This window comes from Typopeltis vanoorti, chromosome 3 (assembly GCF_054136105.1).
Source record: "Typopeltis vanoorti isolate ZY-2024b chromosome 3, IOZ_Tvanoo_1.0, whole genome shotgun sequence".
NCBI classification, from domain to species: Eukaryota; Metazoa; Arthropoda; class Arachnida; order Uropygi; family Thelyphonidae; genus Typopeltis; species Typopeltis vanoorti.
The window spans coordinates 169,958,479-169,982,218 of NC_143551.1; the positions used below are offsets into that span (position 1 = coordinate 169,958,479).

Consider the following 23,740-nt stretch of genomic DNA (forward strand, 5'->3'; position numbering starts at 1 on the left):
CTCAACTTTTATTCGCTTTAAAACTTTCTTACAAATTATTCTTTTCAATATGAAATTCAATTTTATCCTGCTCAAGACTAAATAGTGATCACTTCCAATTTCAAATCCTCTGTACACTCTGGTCTCCTGCACCAGGGAGAAAACATCACTAACAATAACATAGTCAATGAGACTTTTCTTATTCCTTACCTCTTCTCTCAATGTAAATTTGTGCACATTTTTATGTTGGAACATGGTGTTAGAAATAACTAGTCCATGTCCTGAGCAGAAATCCAACAGGTATTTGCCATTATTATTAGCTTTGTTCTTTTCTCCAAATTTTCCCCAAATATTTTTGTATGTCTGACAATCATTTCCTACTCTGCAATTTAGATCCCCGACAAGGACCAACTTTTCCTTTTTCATTGTGTCAGTTGCTTTCTCTAAAGCATCAAAAAATTCCTCACTTCTACCTTAGTAGAACCTTCTGTGGGACCATAGGCACAAATAAGTCTCATTGTCCAATTCCCCATTCTGATATTTACCCACATCACTCTACTTCAGACTGCCTGCAATTCAAGAAGATTCGGCTCATATTTTGTGTTGAATACTATGGCTACTCCTTTTCCTTGATTGTTATTGCCTGAATATAACATTTTGTATTTATTGCTCAGAAAGATATCACCAGTTTTTGTCTTTTTTTTTGTTTCAGTTACCCCTATTATGTCATTTTGGTATTATCTAATTCCTCAGCTAGCTCCATTTCTTTGCCATTCAAGCTTCTTAAGTTGATAGTACCGATCTTTAACTCTGGTGATATTGAGTTGGGGTGTGCTTTCAGATTTGTTCCAGTAGCTGACTTTTCACTGTTCGCCCTAGTTCCCTGGCGAAAACAACGGGGGCCTTATTTAACTGGGCGACACCCCAGCCGGCATAAAATTTTGTCATGTTGTACCATCATTTTGTATATTGGTTTAAGCCAATAAGAATACAATTTGGTCAACTAAGTCCCAAATTGCCAGCCCATCCTCGTTCGTCCAGTATCCAGGTAGATACCCAACAGGGTGCACCACGAGAAGGTGAGGATCGGATATTAGGTCAGAAGTCCTGGTCGGTTCTCCACATTCCTTTAAAGGATATGTGGAGGTCTCCTCTCAGTTATACAGCTTTGACCCTTAAGCATCCCAAATTAGAAACTACTTATACTTAAATTTTATAGATTTTCCAGAGCTTCTGAGAGTAATGATATATATATATATATGGATAATTATTAGAAGCTATGGAATTCCTGATAAATATGTGAAAATAATAAAAGTTATGTATAAAGAAAGTTGCACTGCTGTAAAGCAAACATCAGAACAGGCTGAGATAAGGACTGGTGTGAGAGAAGGTTGTGTAATGTCTATTACTTTTTAACATAGTTAACTGATCAGATAATGAAAAGATGCAGATGGAAATAGACTTGACATATACTGAGAATTGACAGAGAAATTCCAAGGGAAGGTTTGACATAGATACCTGAATGGAAAAAAAGAGGTTACAAAGCGCTTCTCTTCTGCACTCTCTGGCCAATCATGGGGGTACTATTAGGACTGCGCGAACATCAAACTTAGTCATTAAGAAATGTAAGCAAACATAGTCAAAAGCAAAAGGAAAGTAAAGCTGGTTTCAAGATCACAGAACAGTTTTAATAATAAAATTACTTAAAATTTTACTATTAACATTAAATTAAATATCTGTATCTTGCAATTTCATAAGGAGTCATAAGAAAGATAAAAAGATTATTCATATACAGGAACATGGGATATCCATATAACTATATGTATGCAAGATCTAGCAAAAAAAAAGTTTTTGTTTTTGTGCGTGTGTGCACGCACGTGTGACAATTGCCAGCACTGTTGAACCAGCAACAGCATAGTATGTTAGAGCAATTCCTACTCTTTCTGTCAGTACCAGTTTCTTGTCAGTAGAGTAAACATTTACCAAATTATTGTTTTTAGTAAGTGTATGTCTGGCATGTTAATGAAAAAAATGGATGAATGAAATTTTGAACAACTGTATAATTAAATTTTGTGTTAAACTGGACAGTGCTATTGAAACTGTTCGATAAAATTAAATGAGCACATGGTAATAATTCATTACCACATGCTCAAGCATTTAAATGGCACAAGATGTTTATGGAGGGGAGAGAAAGCATGGAAGATGAGCACATTCAGGGTGGCCTATCACTACAAGAACGAAAAACAAGCTCCTGAAGTAACTGTCGATCAAATCTGGTTGACAGTCAAATTTGGCTAAACAGGTGACTGGAAGACAGGGTAAGCAATGATTAACATACAGTTGATTCCTACTACACTAACACTGCTATAACAAACTACAGAAAAAAGTCCAACTAAACCTCCAGAAGTACAAAAAAAAATTTGCTATCACAAATTAACCACTGTAATCTTTACAAATTTGCTATAATGAGAGTTGACTCTAGATCACTAAAATATATAAAAGCATGCATGTATTAACATGATCATATTAAAATCAAGATGAATTTTATTTTGCATTGTTCTCATTTTAAAACTATATTTTAACTATTGCTGAAATTCATTAAGAAAATCTAGCATACCCAATTGCAGCTCCAATCCGCATCACCATGTTGCTATGGACTACGTAATCACAAAGCAATGCAAGTGCTGGATCACACTCATTACGCACACCACAATTTACAATTCCACAAGCTAATAGAGCACCTGCCTAAAAACAAAAAGAACAATTAAAATATACAAGTTGTAAAATTCTGTGATTTCTAATTACATAATTTTAATGGAAAGTCCTTTAGACATATTACTACAATGCCTGGTAAACCTTTTCACTTAGCAATTTTCTGGAAAGTATGAGAAGGTGCAATTCAAAATTCACCTTTAAACATAGGTATTGGCTAACATTTCATTTCAACTTAAAGAGATAACTGACAGAAGAAGTTTATTAATAAAAAGAGATGGTTTGATTAGCACATAATATTTTCCTGTTTTTCCAATATCTTTAGGAACAAATACAAACAAAGGGTAAGCTTTGCAATGGAAGTAAGTGTAAACCACAAAGGTCGGTTGAGGCACCTTTGGCTGTATGACTAATAGTCATATAATTGGTCTCCCAAATTTTTGGAGAGTTATTAGTATGCAATCAATCATACTTGTTACAAGTGTGCATGTAAGATGATGGTGATGTTAAGAAAAATGTAATGTGCACTTGCTTTTGTAGGTTGTGTGTATGTGTGTGCACACACATACTTGAAGCATATCCACAGCATCACTAACTAAGAGACTTACTATCCTGATTATAGCGAACTGATTCACAGGTATGGTGAACTAGCTCATCTACATTCAGGTATCTCAAACACATAGCTCAACCTGTGTAATCTGTGTGTAGCCTATGATGAAATTTTAATATTTACTTTAATGAAGTCTTGAAACTGTGTTATTCTATTTTTTTTTTCCTGCAAATGTTTGTATTTTGTTTCAGTGCTATGAAATGCAGCTGACCTGTGTAGTCAATATTATGCTGTGACTAGACAAAGTAAACATCTGTTCCATTCTATGGTAAAGATCATAATTATATGATATAGGAGTGAGACCTGATATGCAATGTACATACATGACACTAGCACACTAAAACTCTGCACAATATCTTCTTCCCCCAGTCATCTTCCTGTTTAGTAGAGTGACATCCATTACATATGTCTCATATTCAAATATGGCAAAAATATTTGAATATTTTTGACCGAAAATATTAAATGGAAAATTCCACAAATAAACAATTTATAATTACATTGGCAAAGTGGATATTAGATCCAACATTATTTCAAAGCTGAATGCTTGCCGAAACTATTAGTTTCATAAGTTGACTGAGAGCTTACGAGAATACAATCCTCAGCATCCCTGAGTTGCCTTAGCCACTAAGTCAAGTAGTGCAAGCGAAGGCAACTCAGGAATGCCGACAACTGTATTCTCATAAGCTCTCAGGTCAACTTACAAAACTTTCATAGTTTCTAAAAACATTCATTCGGCTTTGAAATAATGTTGGATCTGGTATCCACTTTGCCCGTGTTAGATCTTGAATGAAAAGATTTCCTAACAGAAATAATTTATTCAGGATTCAACAAGTTTTAGCTAAACGACAATGAAAATTTTTTGTAAGAATTTATATTGGAAAAGGTATTCTTTGTAAGATATATGTTAAGGCATGTAACGGAAGTTCAAAGTCCACTAACAAAAACCTCGGGTGAATTGAATAGCCTACAGTAAATTGTTTACGTGAGGAACGGCACACACTATGTTTTCCAGGAAGACGCGGCATGCGCACTGAGTTCTCCAGGAAGACATGAATAGAATATACGACGTGTGCAAAAGAGGGTGCCGAGGGTAGAAGGTATAAAAGGGGTTTGCCCCCCTTTCAAGAGGCTTTTTCTTCTCGAGGTCTGTAGTCTATTACAGATTTTCTTGTGGAGTCGGAGAGAGTTCGAGTTCAGGATCGTATCGATAGCACGTAGCTATTCGCTGCCATCGCTTCATGATGTCATATGGAAGGAACAGACAAGGAGACAATCGGTGGCCTTCAGAGTAAGCTTGAAGGAACTGACTGCCATATACGACCATGTGGATCGATCCGAGCCATGCTGTTTCTAGTCTGCAATGGGAAAGAAAGGCAGAACAACGAAGTCCAAGCCTAACCTGTGAGACAATCATCTAGAAGAAGACCAGACATTCCGTGGCAAGAAGTAAGGATAAGATGACAGAATAAATATACTTCCAGAAATATAGTAATGTTAAAACCTTTTGTAATTCTTTGTTAAGAAAGAGAGGAATATTGTAATATAGAAGAAAAGAGATGTTATATACAGGGTGTTCGGGATAAATTTGACAGTTTCGTAAGGAAAAAGAAAATCTTCTTTGTATCTATTAAATTTAATGAATTGACAAAAAACATTACAGGCAGAGTTAATTACAATACTATCAACAAGATTTACTCAAAATAACCACCATTAGCATCGATCACAGCTTCAATTCTGCTTCGGAACCTCGAACAAGCTGATGCTACAGTCTCCCTGGGAAGGGCCGCAAAAACTGTTTTAATTTTATCCATTAACTGGGCTTTTGTATTACTGGAAGTGCGATTGGTGTCTTTTTCAACTGCGCCCCATACAAAATAATCCATGGGGTTAAGGTCTGGGGAGTTTGGAGGCCAAACATTTGGACTGGTGAAGTCGTAGAAATTTTCAGACAACCATTTTTGACTTTTCCCAGAGGTGTGGCAAGGGGCCGAATCCTGCTGCCATACATACGGCCTACCATTGGCTACCCTTGTTATCCAGGGCTTGACTACAGTTAGCAACTCCACGAACAAAGCCCGAATTCCAATGCCAGGGTTCTTCAACACCTGTTCCTGCAGATTTGCGAGGAATTCTGCTGTACGAACGCAATCAGATCATCTGCTAGGGATCTTTCTTCTTGCTACATCCTCGTAGTCACCACTGCAAGTCTCTAGTTCATGCCTGATTGTTTTTACTGTATTCAGGGAGCATTGGGCAGCAGTCGTAATATCCTTATTTTGATGGCGGGCACGAATCATCATGATACAAGTTATTCTCTTCCATGATTCAGGTGGGTTCCAGCTATCCATCCTTTCTGACATCTTGTATATGAATGAAGAAGGGTCCGAACTTTTAAACGAAGAGAAGTGTGTGTTAATACATGTAACTTACGGAAAAATATAATTAATTATAAATATGTCAAATTTATCCCGAACACCCTGTACTTGTAGAAAAAGGACTTCAGCGAATATTGGATAGCAGTGTTTTAAGTCTTAGGGCTATTTCTCAAGTAATTAATTGAATGAATTGTAGTTTGAATTGTTATGAGTAATGATCTATAAAGTTACCAATGTGATTGTCTTGAGAGTATGTGTAAACTAGTAAGGATATTTAGAAGATGAAACAAAACTTTGTACTGTGAAATTAACCTATGATTGGATATGTTGTGTGAATTACAGTTGCTATGTTTAACTTTATAACTTAGGATACCTCCATTCCAATTGAGTATATTCTTGTAAATGTGTGATCTTAGGAATTTAATAAACGTATCTTGAATATCTTAACCTGTTTTGTGCCTTGAATTGAATCCAATGCACCACTTGCTAATATCTCAATCTGAGCGGGAAAGAATTATATGACAGAGACCACGAATGCAAACTAAAGTATTTTAAGAGAGAGAGATAAAATTGAGATAAAGAATAATTAATAGATTGATTAGCTTAGTATATTTTCTGAGGGTTACTCCTTGGTTAAGAGGAATTTCTAACTTAGGGATCTGGCTGGCACAGCTTGATCAAATAAATATTGCCAGAACCTGATTAGGAGGTAATTCCAGACCATTATTGCTGAGGATTGGACTCTATTCAGAAGTCTACCATTTGTTAATTTATTTAATATACTTAATCATTCTAAGAATCGGTCAATTGTGTGGATAGATTTTACAGTAAAATGCGAGAGTGCAGTGTTATGATAGTTTCATGAGTATAGACCATAGAAGTATATAGTAAAAGTGATAACACTACACAGTGACAATATAAGATAAGTGATATAAGTAGGAGAACACTATAAAGTACAAAATAAAGAAATGCCACGACATAACACCCATGTTTTTACATCACTGAAATGAAGACATATGGCTCTTTCTTTTAGTAATAGACAATTCATAAGCTTTAAATTGTGTGCCGTTCTTTGTAGTTCTCAGTTATCAGATCAACTGTCATGGTATAGCAGTGCTTGTGTTCAAGTAACTCTTATTTCACTTAATAATGCCAAAGTGCAATGATACTGGCAATTCAGATATGCCAAAGAGAATCCGTAAAATGCTTCTTTTAAGTGAAAACGGTGAAAGTTCTCAACTTATAATTGTTCTATTTTATTATTAGTTATTGTTGTTAATCTCTTACTGTGTCTAATTTAAAAACTAAACTTTATCATAGGTATGTACGTATAAAAAAAACATCATATATGTAGGATTCGGTACTATCTGCCGGTATCCACAGGCTACTATTTCAGGTATCCACAGGATGTCTTGGAACGTATCCAATCCCCTGCGAATAAGGGGTGAACTACTGTATGTGAAATAAACATTTCTTTGCTTTCAAATTGAATGTCACAAAAGACAGGAGCAGTACTAACCGAAGAACTGGAAATCAAAAAACAAATGGAAAGAATACTGTGAGGAATTGTACAGCAGAGAGGATAAAGAAAATTTGGAGGAGCCCTCTCACCATGAAAATTTTAATTTGGAACATTCTCCACTTAGGCACATGAAGATGAAAGAGCAGTTAAACAGCATAAAACCCTGGGTGCCCATGGAATTCCAGCAGAGTTAATTAAAGCCACAGGAAATGAAGAGGAAAAGGTGTTTCATAGATGGATTACAAGGATGTGGGAGACAGGATCATGGCTAAGAGACTGGAAGAAGTCTGTTTTCATACCAGTACACAAGGGATATATGAAGGATTGCGAGAACTATAAAACTATTAGGTTAATCTCTCATGCAAGCAAGATTTTATTAAATATCATTCTAAATAGGATTGAGGCCAAAGGTGAGTTGAGGCAGAGATGCCTGAGGAACGAGCAAGTTTTAGGAAAGGTAAGGGTACCACAGATCAGATGCTAGGCCATTTCAATCCTACAGAATATTTGGAGATTGAAGAGGAAGTTCAATCATGGGACGAAAAATTGGGAGAAAAACCTGCTTGCATATGGGCAGAGATTGACTAACTTGAGAATCGGTTAGAGGCTTATAAAAAATTCCACTAGTCGGCTACCAGAATCGAACTTAGAATGCTCTCTCTTCATGAAGCCTAGCACTATGGATGCATATACCACTTTCACTGAGCTACATAGGCTTTGTGTGTGTGTGTGTGTTTTCAGATGCAGTTTAAAATACAATATATTAAAATCCTTAATTAAAAAAAGTTATTTTAGATAATTTGTGTAATTTTAACATGATATTAACATTGTTTAACATATTATCATGTTAAAATCAACATGTTCTCCTGATAACATGTTAACAAATTTTAAAATAATAATATGCATAATCTTTTGTAACATACTGTATGTCTCAACACGCAAGTGTATAGTGGTACAAAAAAAATCAGCCACCTGCGTTGCAATGGTGTGCTGAGAAATCCTATCCTAATTTCCCTTCTGACTTGATTTTCCAGTGAGAACATTAGCACTGTGTATTAGGGACAACTATTCCACAATTTTGCACTTAAGACTAGTTTCTGGCAACAAAATATGACAATGGTAAAGCATGGGATAAGGGGGAGGAGGATAGTGGGCCACTGAGCTGTATGCTTTGTCCAAGTGGACTGCGATGCCAAAAGTTTGATGATCACTGCCTTAAATGACTCTGCAATAAGGTTTGAGTTAAGGTATATCATCAGTCTACAAACCAGAATATTAGATAATCCACATGATACAACACATTTTATATGAGTCTATACTTGGTTGAAAGGATTTTTTTAAGATTTGTTAGTTTTTCAGATGTGCATTGAATTTATGGGGTATAGTGATAGCTTTAATGTAGTTTCTGTTCTTAGGAGGGAGGGAGTGAGAGAGAGAGAGAGAGAGTGCATGCGTGTTCTGTAAAGAGAGAGAGAGAGAAAGAATGCTAAGGATCCATCAGGCTGATATGTAAAGTGTCAAGTATGTAGGAAGAGGAGACTGTCATTTTCTTTTTCTAATGTGAACTGGATCCTGGATGTTGAATGTTTAGGTATTTTAAAAATATGTTGTGAGCATCCAACCCATGCTGCCAATGGAAAACACATCTACAAAGCATAGTCAAACAGTGGGTCTATATGGGACGGAATTTGGAGCTATCTCTTCAAATGTTTCCATGAAGAAATTAGCCGAGCGAGGGATAGAAAGCAGAGAATCCATGGCTGTCTCCTCTATTTGTAGAAGTTTCCTTGCCAAATGAAATAGCCAGAGCGCATAGTGAACTTAAAGAAGGCAAAAATATCAGGAAAACATTTAGTTTGAATACGATCTAAAGTGTCTTTGAGGAAGACACTGGTGAACAGAGAGGAGACATCAAAACTGACTGTATGACATTGTGTTAGAGTGGGAGGTTTTCTATACTGGCTTTAAAGTGCTGAATTTTTTGTGTGAAGGAGTGTTGTCATTGGGAAAGCACTTTTGCAATTTTGCTAAACATTTAGCTAATGTGCATGTGAGTGAATCAGTGCCATCAAAATTGGGCACAAGGCATATTATGTTTATAAATTTCAGGCAGTCCATATATAAACTATTCTACTATGCAAACTATCAGGTCATCACAAAAGTAGTTGGTTTTTATACTGTATTTGTTCAAACATGTCTCAGCATGAATTTTTAAAGCTTTATAAGTATTGCTAAGCTGAGATGGCCTCATTCTAAAGAATTCCACCTTTCAAGAACACCATAACATAAGTTATTGTTTAAATAACCTTTATTACTATGGAAGTCACTGAAGAGCACATTAGGCACATCATGTTTTATAAGTTAAAAAAAGGCAACAATGCTGCTAACACTGTAAAAAAATGTACAAGAAGTGTATGGTGATAATGTTTTAAATGTGTGAAAGTGCTAGCAATGGTTTCAAAAATTTCGACAGGGGGACTTTAGCTTAAAAGACTCCCCTCAGTCTGGACACCCCATCTCTCTCTTGATAATGATATGCTGGAAGCTGCTAATGCAAGAAATGCCAATGCGACTGTTGAAGATTTAGCAAAAGATCTTAATTCATCATCATTGACTATCCACCACCACCAATAGTGCCTAAGCTCAGCAGGTGGGTTCCTCACAAACTTATGAACAACTGAAGAGATCATATAGAAGTCTGCACTGTGCTTCATTCTTGAGAGGTTCAATCTCTGTTTGTGAGTCGTGTAGTCACCAGTGATGAAAAGTGGATACTTGACAAGAGTGTTTAGTGCTGAAGGCAGTGGGTTCATTCAGGGGAACAGGCTAACCTAAGCCAAAAAAAAAGACCTTCACCCTCAGAAGGTTTTGTTAAACGTGTGGTGGGATATGGCTGGTATTGTACACTTTGAACTTTTGCCACAAACAACTGAAGTATACTGTGAACAACTCTATCAACTGCATGAAAAATTGAAAGAAAAGAGGTGTTCTCTGGTCAATCGAAAGGGTGTTGTGTTTCACCATGATAACACACGCCCTCATAGTGCAAGAATCACTTGTACCAAGATTGAGAAACTCGGCAGGGAAAATCTTCCATGTCCTCTGTATTCTCCTGATCTTGCACCTTCAGATTATCACTTATTTCAAAGTTTGCAACATTTCTTTAATGCAAAGCAATACAATATATTAGAGGCACTGAAATTGAATTTTTTTCAACTTCTTTGCCTCCAAACTTCCTGAATTCTATAGAAATGGCATTATGAAGCTTTCACAATTTAGGAAGAGGATAATTGATTCAAATGGAGAAATATACTTGATTAAATTAACAAGTGATTTATCTGTTATACCCTTTCAAAATTTAATGCTAAAACATTACTTTTGGGATGATCTGATATATTGTCAAAATATTGGAAGTATTAATTAAATTTATTTTAGTAAATATATTAGTCTACATTGTAATTTCCTTAAAAATATAGTCAACACAAGCCTTACCACCAGACTAAATTGTATATGGCAGTGCAGTTTATTGGAGTTAATAATTAAGCATATTTCAAATTAAATGAACTTGAAAGGCATGTAGAATTATATTTTGGAGGTGGAAACTCCATTGTATGGAATCCCCCTGCCTATGTATCTCTCACCCATGAAAGGCTAAAAACCTACAGTATATCAGTATCCTGGATGGCTAAGGAATTTTTTTAATCATTTATTTATTATTATTACTATTTGTGTTTTTTTTTTATTTCTACGTAGTCCAGAAATCGTGCTTTGAGATCAAACATGGACAAGACTTTCAAGGCCCTATATAAGCAGGGTGGTTATCTCATACCAGATAATGAATTTTACCTCCCACCTAAAGACAATCACAAACATCCATGTCTGTGTTGGGATTTGCTTGTAGCCTGTTGTTTGGGGAGCAGGTACATTAACCACTTGGCCAACCAGGCTGGCAAAAGAGATATCAAATTATCCAAGGTTGAATGAAATGGTGTTTACCATATATGCCACTTATAAATATCAATAAGGATATATTTCAAAAATGTTAACTTAATATATGTAAATGACTGACCTTGATATAATCCTCAGATGAATAAAGATATTTGTCTATTTGTGTCAATCCACCATCCACATCCCATAGCAGTATTAAACCAAGTGATGCAGTAGCACTAAGCATGCCTAACAAGAAATGAAATGTTGTAGTGATACATACTAATAGAAAAATTGCATCTTAAGTATATACATACAGGAATTTGTATTGTTTCTACTTTTGAGAGAAACTTGTGACATGAAATTAAGAATTATCTACACGTTAGCACAAGAAAAATGCAGTCATCCCTCGACTTATGTCTGTTCGAAGATACGTCCGTGATCCCATAAGGGAATGTTAAATCGTTACTTTCACTATATTATACCTTGTTCTACCTCTAAATAGCCCACTTTCTAATTTACTGTTGTGCCTTTAAAATATTAATTCAGTACTATTTCTTTTTTGGATTTTGGCCAAATTTATTTTTATTTTGAATTTATTCTAAATTCAAAAGGGATACACACAATAATTAATCTTACGTTAGCGCTGTGCAGATTCAGTTAGTAGTCGTTACCTGAATCTCATTTAAGCAATAATATCTAATTCCTTCCCACCAAAAGATTCTATTTCATAAGTGGTGGTTTAAATTCGTAATCAGGCACAAACTCAGGTATAAGGTGCAAAACATGTTTATTGGAAAAGCATAAAACATTTACAGTGAAGAAAATTCAAATAAGATTATAGTTAATAGAACAAAATTCACTCTAAGTTAACTTTCATACTAAATCACAACAATGAATTTGAGTAAGCTAAATCCTTCAATTACAAAAGAATAAGATTAAGTGTAAGCATAACACTACTAGGATATAATTCCTTTCAAGAGTTATTCACAGAACATGCATTGAACACTTTCATTAATACTCTATCAATAACTATCTTAATTCCAAATTTCCTTAGTCAAGCCTAGCCATTCTCAATCAAAACACTGCCTAACAACATTTCTTCTTTGTTTAACGCGGTCTTAACTCATTCAATCAAATTCTCACTTAAAAGTTCTCTATTAGTGTCCTTAGTTTACAGGATACACAAAATTCTTATTCTTCTAAGCGATTTTTAACATAGAATGAAATTCTTTACATTACCGGACCCTTTCTGATTTCATGCTGCCATCTCATGTAGATCTGGATTACCTTACTGTATAATTATCGGGCGTCTCTGTGCCTGGCGATGCACTACGCTTTTCTTTGAATCACTTCCGGACTGTGGCATGCTGTCTACCGCTCCGCAGGAAATTTTCTTCGTTCTCCTCGATGGGACTTTATTCAAAGGCTCGATTCTGCATAGGCCATCGTAACACGATCAGCTTCACTTGGAAATCCTCAAGCATACTCAAGAATAGCCCTTGTCGTCCGACATCACTGCAGTTGACCCACCACTCTCTCGCAAATTCCCCGACAAAATCCCTAACACTCGAATCCAGGAACCAAAGAAGAAAAAGCCCCATAATATGGCGTGCAGTCTTTTATTCATCCTTTCGGACGCCCTCTATTCGATGTGTTTTTTACCCACGAACCGTTCATAACCCTTGGGTGATCCTACACTCTCCCTAATCTGTTAGGTTATCCTATTCCAGGTAGTCGTTCTGACGTCACTTTCCGCGTAGGTACAGCCTTCATCGCTAAGCTCGACTCGTACAGGTTATACACGATTATTTGAATTACTACTTATTATCTTTCTGGAAATTTTGTAATGTGCTAGACAGCTTAATGGGATTTACAAATAACTTAACAATTCCCTTACATAATTCTTACTATTCTGACACAAAATTCTCTGCTTCTCATTTCAGTTATACAGGAGTAAATTTCAATATATGGCACATATGGACTACACATTATCACATAACATAAAGAAATTTTTCATAATTATTAGCTGATGTGCAGGTATCTCCTTAATTAGTAATATTTATCATGTTAAATCCTGAATAAAGAATTTCCTTGTAAAGTTCTCCATTCAATCTCTAACAGGAATAACATTTTTGACTATACTTCAAAAATTCTTTGAACAAGACACAAGCGAGCATAAAGTAAAAAGGTTTCTATTTAGAAACAATGCACAATGTGCAGTGGCAACAGCGCATTCAGCACAACCATCCATGGCAATCGGCACGTGTCTTCAAATCTGCTGATTTTGTGTTTGAGAAATAGGTTTTCTGTGAATTAATTTCTGTGATCATTAAATATCTGCAATATTTTGAGTAACATGGCCCTACATGCTCAATCAAAAAATCAAAAAAAATACATGCTCAAGCAATTGATCTTGAAACGAAGTTACAAGTTATAAAGCAACATGAAGCTGATAAGCCCCTCAATGTGATCACACGATTTCAGATGGTCTCATAAGGATAAAATCATAGAGGCTGTGAAAGGATCTGCTTCCATTAAATTGATGATAGTGACGAAGCAACGACAAGGTCCTATCGGTGATATGGAAAAGCTACTTGCATCATGGATAGATGACCTGAACCAAAAGCACACACCCCTTAGCACTTGACCTTAACCGCTAAGCCACTAAGTCTCTTCAACATGTTGAAGGAGAAAGCAGGGCCCAATTACGACTACGAATTCAAAGCTTCTTCTCGTTGGTCATGAGATCCAAGCAGTGTTTTGTGCTGCATAATGTGAAAATGTATGGTGAATCTGCCTGGTACTTCATATAGGGAAGGTAACGAAAATGTGATTGTGGAGGAAGATTTCAGTGATTATTCTCCTGTTTACAGTGGCAGTAATGCACAGTACAGTTTTATAAGGTTTAAAAATTAAAATGGCATGCTCATTACGGTTATAATAAGTCCCTAACTCCTATAACTCCATTAATTTAATGCATCGACTTACATCCTGCTGGATATAATGGATGACTACATATTTAATATACCACCAGATATTTCAGTTTGAAAATAACGAACTATCATCAGTGGCTTGACAGAAAACAGTTTTTACATGGTAGAATATAAACAATTGTTCAAAATTAGAATGAGTCACGTGATGTTACATCATTAATCATGATATCATTTTACCAAAGAAAGTGAAACAAAGCACAGAATAAATTACATGTATAAATTTACAATGTTATACAAAAAACAATTTATAAAATCATAATAAAGATGTGATCATTAGTCAGATGTAGTATCTAGAAGGTCTTAATTTTAAAAAATAATAATAAAAATAAAATTAATGTGTTATTCAGATCAACCTCTCCCATATTTTTGACAAGGACAGGCAGCCATTTTGATTCAAGTTAGGGCAGAAATAAGGCCTAAGGCCTCGGCACTCTTTGGATAGCGTTCGAATTTATACAGACATCTGTGTAGAAGGCAAGTTTTGGACCAGAGAATGTTGTGGTTTGTTTCTATTCCGTGTTGCACCAATCCAGTGGATTGGTGCAGCAGACTTATCGTGAAGAACATAAGATTGATATTCTTGTGTTCTTTTTCTATAGTGTCCAGTTTGCCCAAAGAGAGAAAGATGGCAGTCACATGGAACTTGGTATACACACCAGGAAGAGACACAGTTGAGCGTTTATCTTTAGACGAGGGGAAATAGGTGGATATTTTATTAATAAGAATATAAGTAGCAATTAAGGGGATAAAAATCCCTTGTTGTTATATAGCCAGTAAGCGAAACTCAAGATCGAGAACTACGATCTATGAGTTTCGTGCCGAAAAACTATTGGCGAAACCAAGCGTAAGTGACCACTTAGGTGAAATGTAAAACACAGCTCCTAGGAGATGTAATACTGTCATTACATTATGAGGAGAAGTCACCACCTCATAAAGTGGAAAGTCTGAAAATCGCATTGCGTCAGGGGGGGGGGGCAGAACCCCCATTTCCAGTTTTCAAAATTCGAGTCATCGGAATTCAAGGAGAACCAGCATACCAGTCCGGAACTTGGGAGTTTGGTCGTTGTAGGTGCCGAGGGACCCCTTTCGAGTCTTTGAAATTTGAGTCATCAGAATTCAAGAACCAGCCTACCAATCCGGAACTTGGGAGTTTGGTCACCATATGTGCGGGGGGGGACCCTTTCGAGTCTTCGAAATTCGAGGAGAACCGGTCTACTTGTCCGGAACTGGGGGGGGGTGCAATAGGCACGTGGGGTGGGGCTGTAGCCGCCAGAGCCCCTAGTTTAATATATATAATACATACTAGTCAGTTATATATTGACCCTCTTTATCAATGACCTCTTGCCATCTGTCCACCAACTTCGTTATGCTGCATTCATAAAACTCCTGAGGTTTACTGGCCAAAAATGATCCAGGTGTCTTTTAACGGCCTCCTCACTAGCGATCAGAATAAGTGGTAATGGGAAGGTGCAGGTCCGGTGAATACGGCAAAACATCCTAGCCAAGATGTAACAATTTCCGAACAGGAAAACCTTCGCTAGTGAGGAGGCTGTTAAAAGACACCTGGATCATTTTTTGCCAGTAAACCTCAGGAGTTTTATGAACGCAGCATAATGAAGTTGGTGGACAGATGGCAAGAGGTCAGAGAATTCTGCAACGATAGGAATAAGTGGTAATGGGAAGGTGCAGGTCTGGTGAATACAGCAAAACATCCTAGCCAAGACGTAACAATTTACTCCGGGTTGTTAACGATGTGTGGGGGTCTAACATTGTCGTGGTGAAAGACAACTCCTTTCCGATTTGACGATTCAGGACATTTTGTGCTAATTGCACAAGCCAGTCGCGTTAACTGTGAGCAATAGACAGTTGAATCAATCATTCTGCCTGACGGTAACACCTTTATAATCCCAACACACAGAGAGCATGATCTTCTTTGGGTGCAATCCCACTTTCGAGGTTGTTTGTGCTTGTGCTCCCATGATCTTTTACGTACTACGTTATCGTACACGATCCATTTTTCATCTCCCGTAATCATCCGCTTCAAAAATGGGTTGTTTTCTTGGCAACGTCGCAGCGAATCATAGATGGATATGCAAGCAGTCATATTGGCTTCAGTCAATTCATGTGCCACCCTAACATTGAGTTTTGAAACATATCCCAGCTTGTGCAAATGGTTTTCAACACTTGTATGGAATATGTTCAGTACTGCAGCAATCTCCCGCACTGTTTGCAATGGATTTTTGCCGACAATATCCTTCACAATACTTGAATCAACCTCTGTTGGGCAACTGCCGTGAGGCACATCACTGACGTTGAAATCTCCAGAACAGAATTTGGCAAACCACTTTTGGCATATGCGTTCTGTTAAGGCACCATCCCCATATACGCTGCATATTTTTTTATGGGCCTCCGCAGCTCGTTTGTCTTTTTTGAAATAAAAAAGCAAAATATGCCAGTAATGTACGGTAGTGTTTATTTCCTTCCATTTCTAAAAATATGTTACATACATGCAACTGAAGTAGGCCGAACGAAAATTCACTAAAAGGTTATGTGAAATGTTGCCTTTCAACTGCACAATAGCACAATAATAGAGACAGGCAAAGCAGCGTAAACTTGTACTAACGCATAAACCGAACGAACATATTTGCCAACCCAATACTTTCAACTTGGTACATTACTGAGTCTGCTTTGATCAGCTCTTACTTTTTACCCTCTGAAGTACTAAACTACATCAAGTGACTAATGGTCTTCCTCCTTCAGGTATTCACAATTGGTGACAAATCCGTGACAATTTTGCTTTGTTGGATTCTGAATGAAGAGAAATTAAAATTATTAATACTCCTTTCAGAATCTAACATAATCCACCATATCAAAGGCCACATTTGTAGATATTATTTAATGTAAATCTCTTATTATAAACTATTATTCATATAATTACCTTTGAGTTTTTTTATTTAATTATTTAATCTGGGATATGTATTAATAATAGAAAGGACTCTGTGTAAAAATAACGTTTAGATTATTTTATTTATTCCTATATTAATAGTAGAAGAATTTGTGTTCATCATATTTAATTGTATATTATTTGAATTGAAAAATATCCTTTTATTTTTTTTTTATTTCTGTATGTAAAGGTATAATGTTATGAAATGCTTATATTCTTATGTACTGCTCTAATTGTTGTCACGGAGACGGAGTTAAAAATAGAAGGCACGAGCGTGCGAGTTATGGACATGAGATGGAATTGATATGAGCTGGACGGTAAGAACAAGTTTTGGCGGGAAAAAGGAGTGAAGATATATAAACGGAAAGCGAGAGTAAACAGGGACACACGGGAGTTGGTCGACAGTCAGACAGTCAGTCAGTGAGCACTAGAACAGAAGTGACTGAGAGATGAGGAAATAATTTATTAGCAGCACGGAGTTAAGTAAGAGGCTGTAGTACAAAGAATTTAGTGCTGTAATCAGATTATGAAGGATCGAAATGTAAATTGACAACTCAGAATATTGATATAGAATTCTGAAGTTAATGTTGTATTCCAGAGCTTTCAAGGAAGATAAATGAAAGCTGATTCTATTGTAAAGTAGTATATGAGGAATAGGTGAATTTTCTAGTGCAAGTGTGTCTGCATTTATGATGTGCTGAAGTTAAAGATTAAGTTAATTTAAAGAAGATTACTTTTAAAATGTATAGCTCCAGTGTGATAATTATCTAAAGTATTATGTGTGCCTCAGTGAATAATATGTGCAAAGATTTATTCCGGTAAGAACAGTTGTACTTTATAGCATTTTAGAGTGAATCTGTAAGTGTTATCTCCTTCTGTTAAATCCTAACATTAACTGTGGTGTTTATGCTGAAATTAGCCGAAGCTAGAAGATTAATAGTCTTCTCCCCTTAAAGTGATAGCTATCACTTGACTGAGCTATGTGATTTCTGAATAAGGGATAGATGAAGAATACATTTGTTAAAATATTTGCTGTGAATTTCAATGGTAAAGAACTTTAGAACTCTCTTTGCCTATTAGGGAGGAATTAGATTTTGAAGCTCAGTTTAATACCAAGGGTTAAGTGAATGTTATGTGTAGTTGAACAGAGTTACTTCTGTATTAACTTGTATACAAAGTATACTTATGTATATAATATATAACCTTTTTCATTAAATGTTTTGCTTTATTGATTTCAATTTGTTGTTAGCCTGATTCTTTTTCACTGCACCATTCATAAAATTATCGGACTTAGCGGGAACCTCAAATATTAATGTAAAATTCGGCCTATATATAAACATTAGACTGCTAAAATTAATTAATATTTGATTACACTATTTTGCATAGACTGATATGAATATAGGGTGGCGCAGTATAATAGAAATTTCCCTATATTTGGATTAGTAATCAACATAATTAACCTTGATAAGAACAACGTTAAAACAAGATGGCAGACTCGAAGCCAGGATGTACTATTACTAGAGGAAGGACGATCCAACAGCTTCAACATTTTTGTTAATCTCTTATCTATTATTCTGTTTAAACAACCACACATCTCCAATTAGCTCGTTTAAACAGCCACACATCTCCAATTAGCTCTACTTGCACATTCTTGAATATGTAATACGTTTTTGCTGATATTTTCATTTAAAATATGGTTCTGCTAATGATGACATTTGCTCGCTCCCCAGTTTTGTTCAAGCAATCATATCTGTAGTTTTCAATCTTTGATCTTTTGTTTTTAACTTATAAGATCCTTAAATCAAATCTGAAATGTGCAGATTAGCATTTTTGGCTGATTTCTTTCTTTTTTTATATAGAGTGGGAAGCCAAATGAATTTTTTGTGCCTTATTCTATAATCTCTGTCTATATGAGTAAGCTATCATCAAAATCCATGTATAAACAGCTAAAATACTTTACTTATTCTATGAATGCACTACTGGGAATGCAGCTGACATTTTAAAGTTTTCTTGTTTATTTTTTAGATTTTTTATTGCTGATTCAAATTTGTCACTTTTTTTTGGTAATTCCACATAAGTCGATTAACCTATGATACATGAGTATCATGATGGGCAGAAAGTCGAGGAAAAAAGGAAACTTCTTAACATGGGATTTGAAGATCTGCACGTTTTATGCTTCAGGAGAAAACATAAGAGGAGAATGTTCAAAAAGACAGCAGTAGAAATGAATGAATGAAGAGAAAGTAAAATTTGTCCTCAGAACAGCATCCATGAAAATATTTATAGAAAAAAAAAGAAGTAACAAACTAAACATTAAGACCACATCTCTGTAAAAGAGTATAGTGAAATGCAGAAATGGATCATTATTCACTCTGACTGCCTTCTCTGAAGGATTTCAGGTTATCCCACATGCGAGAACAGTATTCAATGGATAGATGTGATGCGATGTGTAGAATTAAGTTGTTCAGATTAAAGTAATACTGCACGCAATAGAGAAAACCTAATTTCTTGAATGTAGTGGAGGAATGCTTGTAATGTGTTCTGGATAGACTGGAAGTTAGAATTATTCCAAGAAGAGAAATCTCATCTTGTTCAGACACGTGGGTGTTGTCAATAGTAAGAATGAAAGAAAAGCTTTTGTTTCTTAGTTTACAGAAAAGCTGCAAGAAATTAGACAAGTAATGGATTTTACTAGTATTGAAATTAATGTTATCAGAATCCCACTGAAAGATAATTCTGAATATCAGAATGTAAGTTTTAGATGCTGATATTTGAGAAGTTTCTCTGATTTATATAGTGAAAGGTTTGTCAAATGAGAAAGAAGAGTATGCAGTGTAGTTTCATCAGCAAAACTAGAAATGGGCTTACAATTGAGAATGGCAACAATACATAAAAGAAAGAACTGGTGAAAAAAAATGGAACCTTGTGGAACTCCAACATCAATTACAAAGTCTGAGGGGGGGGGAGAAAGAAAAAGATCCACCTGCCATCACATGAGGTAAAGAAAGAGAAACAGCTGACAACTCAGTTGCAGAAGCAAGAAGTTGGACTATTGGTGGTAGTTTACTTAATAAGGGCTTTGTATAAACATGATCAAATATCATATCAAGAGATATCAAGAATAACTACACTGGAAATTTCTCAAACTTTTCCAAGGCATTTGTCCAAGTGGTGCCAACATAAAGATCCCACATGAAATTCTTACTAGTGATTGTTTATTAGTAACAAGGCTTCCAGATAGCGTGGAGGTTAATGGTTTTTGCTATAACTATAGAAGAAATAAACTCAGCAAGAGAATGGTAATTTGATGTAAATATTTATCACTTTTTTTTAGAGTAGGCTGAATATAGGATGATTTCCTAGCTACAGTGGAACAAGTTATATAAAAAAAAGTAGCACAAAACAAATGACATAACCCAGAATAATCAAAGAAATTCCATTAGGAATGGAAGATTTTGATATCCAGCATAAGAGGACATTTGCCAAACTCATCTATGAAACAATTTGAGGAAAAGTAAGAAGCCAGAAAAGTAAAAAAGATTCATCTGTTAATAACGATGTAATAAAACTATCCAAGTGAAAAGGCAGAAGCAGAGTTGAACTAAAGTTACAGCCAGTGGCTTTGGTAAGAGACCAGAAAATACAACTGCAATTTAGATATTATGGAAGTTTCCTACTTTTATTCTTTTTATAGTAGGTTTTAGTTTTGGATGTGTTGATAATTTCCTTGCCACTATTTTGATTAGTATAAACAGATAAGACATCTCATCAAAAAATATTTCAGCAGAAAAATGCAAAAAAATAAAATAAAATAAAATAGCAAACATTTAATGAGTTGAGAAAGAGAGCGAGAAAATTGAAGACAAGCACAAAGGTGAATTCCAAAAACAACTAAAATTATAAATTTGTTGTTTACAATTTTATTCTAATAATTCCACTGAAACCATGGATAAAGGCCATCAATTTTGACCAAGTGAATTTGGGTGGGAGAAGAATTTTATCACCCTGCTTAATGGAGGTCTGAAGTGACTTGGAAAAGTTCTATGTTTGATTTCTAGAGCAGGGTTTTCAGACAGATAAACTATAAAAAAACAAGAATAAAATAAAATAAATCAATAAAGATAAGAAAAAAACATCCTTAACTCACCCACCATGGTATGCATGTACTATAGGTTTGCAAATCAACTTTTTGTAGGTGGGAGCCACATAAAAAAATAAATAATAATAATAATCAATAATAAAAAAGTTTTCAAATACATACCATGCTCTTTGTTTTTATACAGCCACCTGTTACCATCTTCCATTAACAACTTATCCTGACCAAATGCTGCATTTACAAATCCATTTACAAAACTGGAGGCTAAATTTTGTCTTGCTGAATCCACAGTACTACCTGGTCCAAATGATGGGCCTATAAAATAAAACGTCTTTATACAAAAGGCAATTTAATCTGATATATCAATTCAGTATTAACTCAGTAAGTGAAATTATACTCCTAAGGAATAAATTTCACTTATTGAATTGACAGTCCTGGGAATAAACATTAACAGCTTACATCACTTTTAACAATTGCCAATACAGTAAACCCTCGATATAACGGAAAAAATTTCCAGTCCGTATGTCACATGTGAAAATTAACACCCTGTTAATTTTAAAAAGCTTTTAACCAAGATTTGCTTATAATTAAATTAACAGGTTATTTTTTGTTATTAATTTCCTGTTATTTTTAACAAATTTTGACAAATAGGTCATCATATGTTGAAAAACACTATAGTAATTTAGCCGACATAAATGAGTCATGGCTCATAACACATACTCGGCAAATGATTAGGACGCGATCACACAATCGCATTGCAATTGGTTCTTTTGTCGCGTGGCATGACTTTCTGCAGCAGTTTACATACGTTTTCGTAATTTTAGGGAGTTAATTATAAATAAACAGCAGAATTTGAAAGTTCAAAAAAAAAACTTCATAGTTTTTACAAAGCAGGATTAGCTAAACCAAGCGCCTCAACATAGAACATTAACTTCATATTAACTTATCTAAAAGTGTGAAAATCGTGTTAAAAATTGTGTGTAAAACAATTTTTTTGTTATTGCAGTCCTAATATTGATAAAATTGCAGTATAATGTTACAGATATTTTTATTTTAAAAAATTCACAATTTAACAGACATCCCTTAGCTCCTATTAGTCTGTTAAATTGAGAGTTTACTGTATTTTGTGAGGGGACCAGTAGAATGTTGGCTACCCCCCCCCCAAAAAAAATTACAGTATCTACTAAGGGTCAGAACTGTATAAATGAGAAAAAAGACCTACACATAGCCTTTAAAGGAATGCAGAGAATTGGCCAGGGCTTCTGACCTAATGTCCTATCCTCGCCTTCTCGTAGTGCATCCTGTTAGGTATCTACCTGGATATTGAACGAACGAGGATGGGCTGACAATTTGGGATTTAGCACAAATTGTATTCTTACTGGCTTAAACCACAATATAAAATGATGGTACAACATAACAGAATTCTATGCAGCTAGGGCGTCACCCAGTTAAACAAGGCCCGTTGTTTTGGCCAGGGAACCAGGGCGAACAGCAAAAAGTCAGCTACTGGAACAAATCAACATCACCAGAGTTCAAGATCAGTACTATCGACATAAGAAGCTTGAATAGCAAAGAAATGAAGCTAGCTGAGGAATTGGATAAGTAGCAGATCAACATAATAGGGGTGACTGAAACAAAAAAAGACAAACTGGTGGGATCTTTTTGAGCAATAAATAGAAAATGCTATATTCAGGCAATGACAATCACGTAAAATCCTCATGACGGGGATCTAAATAGCAGAGTAGGAAATGATTGTCAGGCATACAAATATATTTTGGAAAAATTTGGAGAAAAGAGCAAAGCTAATAATAATTCCATGTCTAAAGTCCATGTCTTGGGCAGAAATACCAGTTGGATTTCTGCTCAAGACATGGACTGATTATTACTAACGCCATGTTCCAACATAAAAATGTGCACAAATTCACATGGAGAGAAGAGGCAAGGAATAAGGAAAGTCACATTGACTATGTTATTGTTGATAGTGATGTTTTTCTCACTGGTGCAAGATAATAGAGCGTACAGAGGATTTGAAATTGGAAGTGATCATCATTTAATTTGGGTAGAATAAAACTGAATTTCATATTGAAAAGAAGAACATGTAAGAAAGTTTTAAAGTGAATAAAAGGTGAGCAGCTTCCAGATGTGAACTGCAAACTAAAATACACAAACATTATTCAAGAAAAAATTAAAAAGTTTGAGAATATGAACAAAACATTAGAGATTCAGTGGCAAATCTTGAAGAAAACACTCGTTGATTCAGCCAGAGAGGCAAGTGATGAGCTTGTGTGCAAGGATAGAAAAATCAGAACTCCATGGTGGACACAGGAAATTAAAGAGGCAGTGAAGGAAAAGAAGACAGTATATCGAAAGTTGAATTATTCCTGGAGAATAATTCAACTTGTGCTCTTAGGGAATACAGAGACAAATGTAGGAAAACTAAACACTGTGTAAAACTAGCTAAACAAAAGTCATGGGAGGACTCTGGCATGAACAAAGAAAATAAATACCAAGAAGGGGGCAAGATATTCGGGAAGTTGTCGAGAAAGCTCAGAAATGGAGGAAAGAGTGTAAAAGGTGAA

General features: G+C 35.5%; 1 protein-coding gene across 1 annotated transcript in view; it reads right to left on the reverse strand.

The window, feature by feature from the left end:
• Window positions 1-23,740, reverse strand: part of Rpn1 (regulatory particle non-ATPase 1) — a 243,607-nt gene that overhangs the window by 133,469 nt on the left and 86,398 nt on the right. The window contains exons 9-11 of the mRNA XM_090416189.1: window positions 21,327-21,476; window positions 11,268-11,374; window positions 2,597-2,724 (exon numbers count right to left, since the gene is read on the reverse strand). Of these exons, the coding sequence (XP_090272315.1) occupies window positions 2,597-2,724; window positions 11,268-11,374; window positions 21,327-21,476 (385 nt within the window). The remainder of the gene's footprint in view (window positions 1-2,596; window positions 2,725-11,267; window positions 11,375-21,326; window positions 21,477-23,740) is intronic.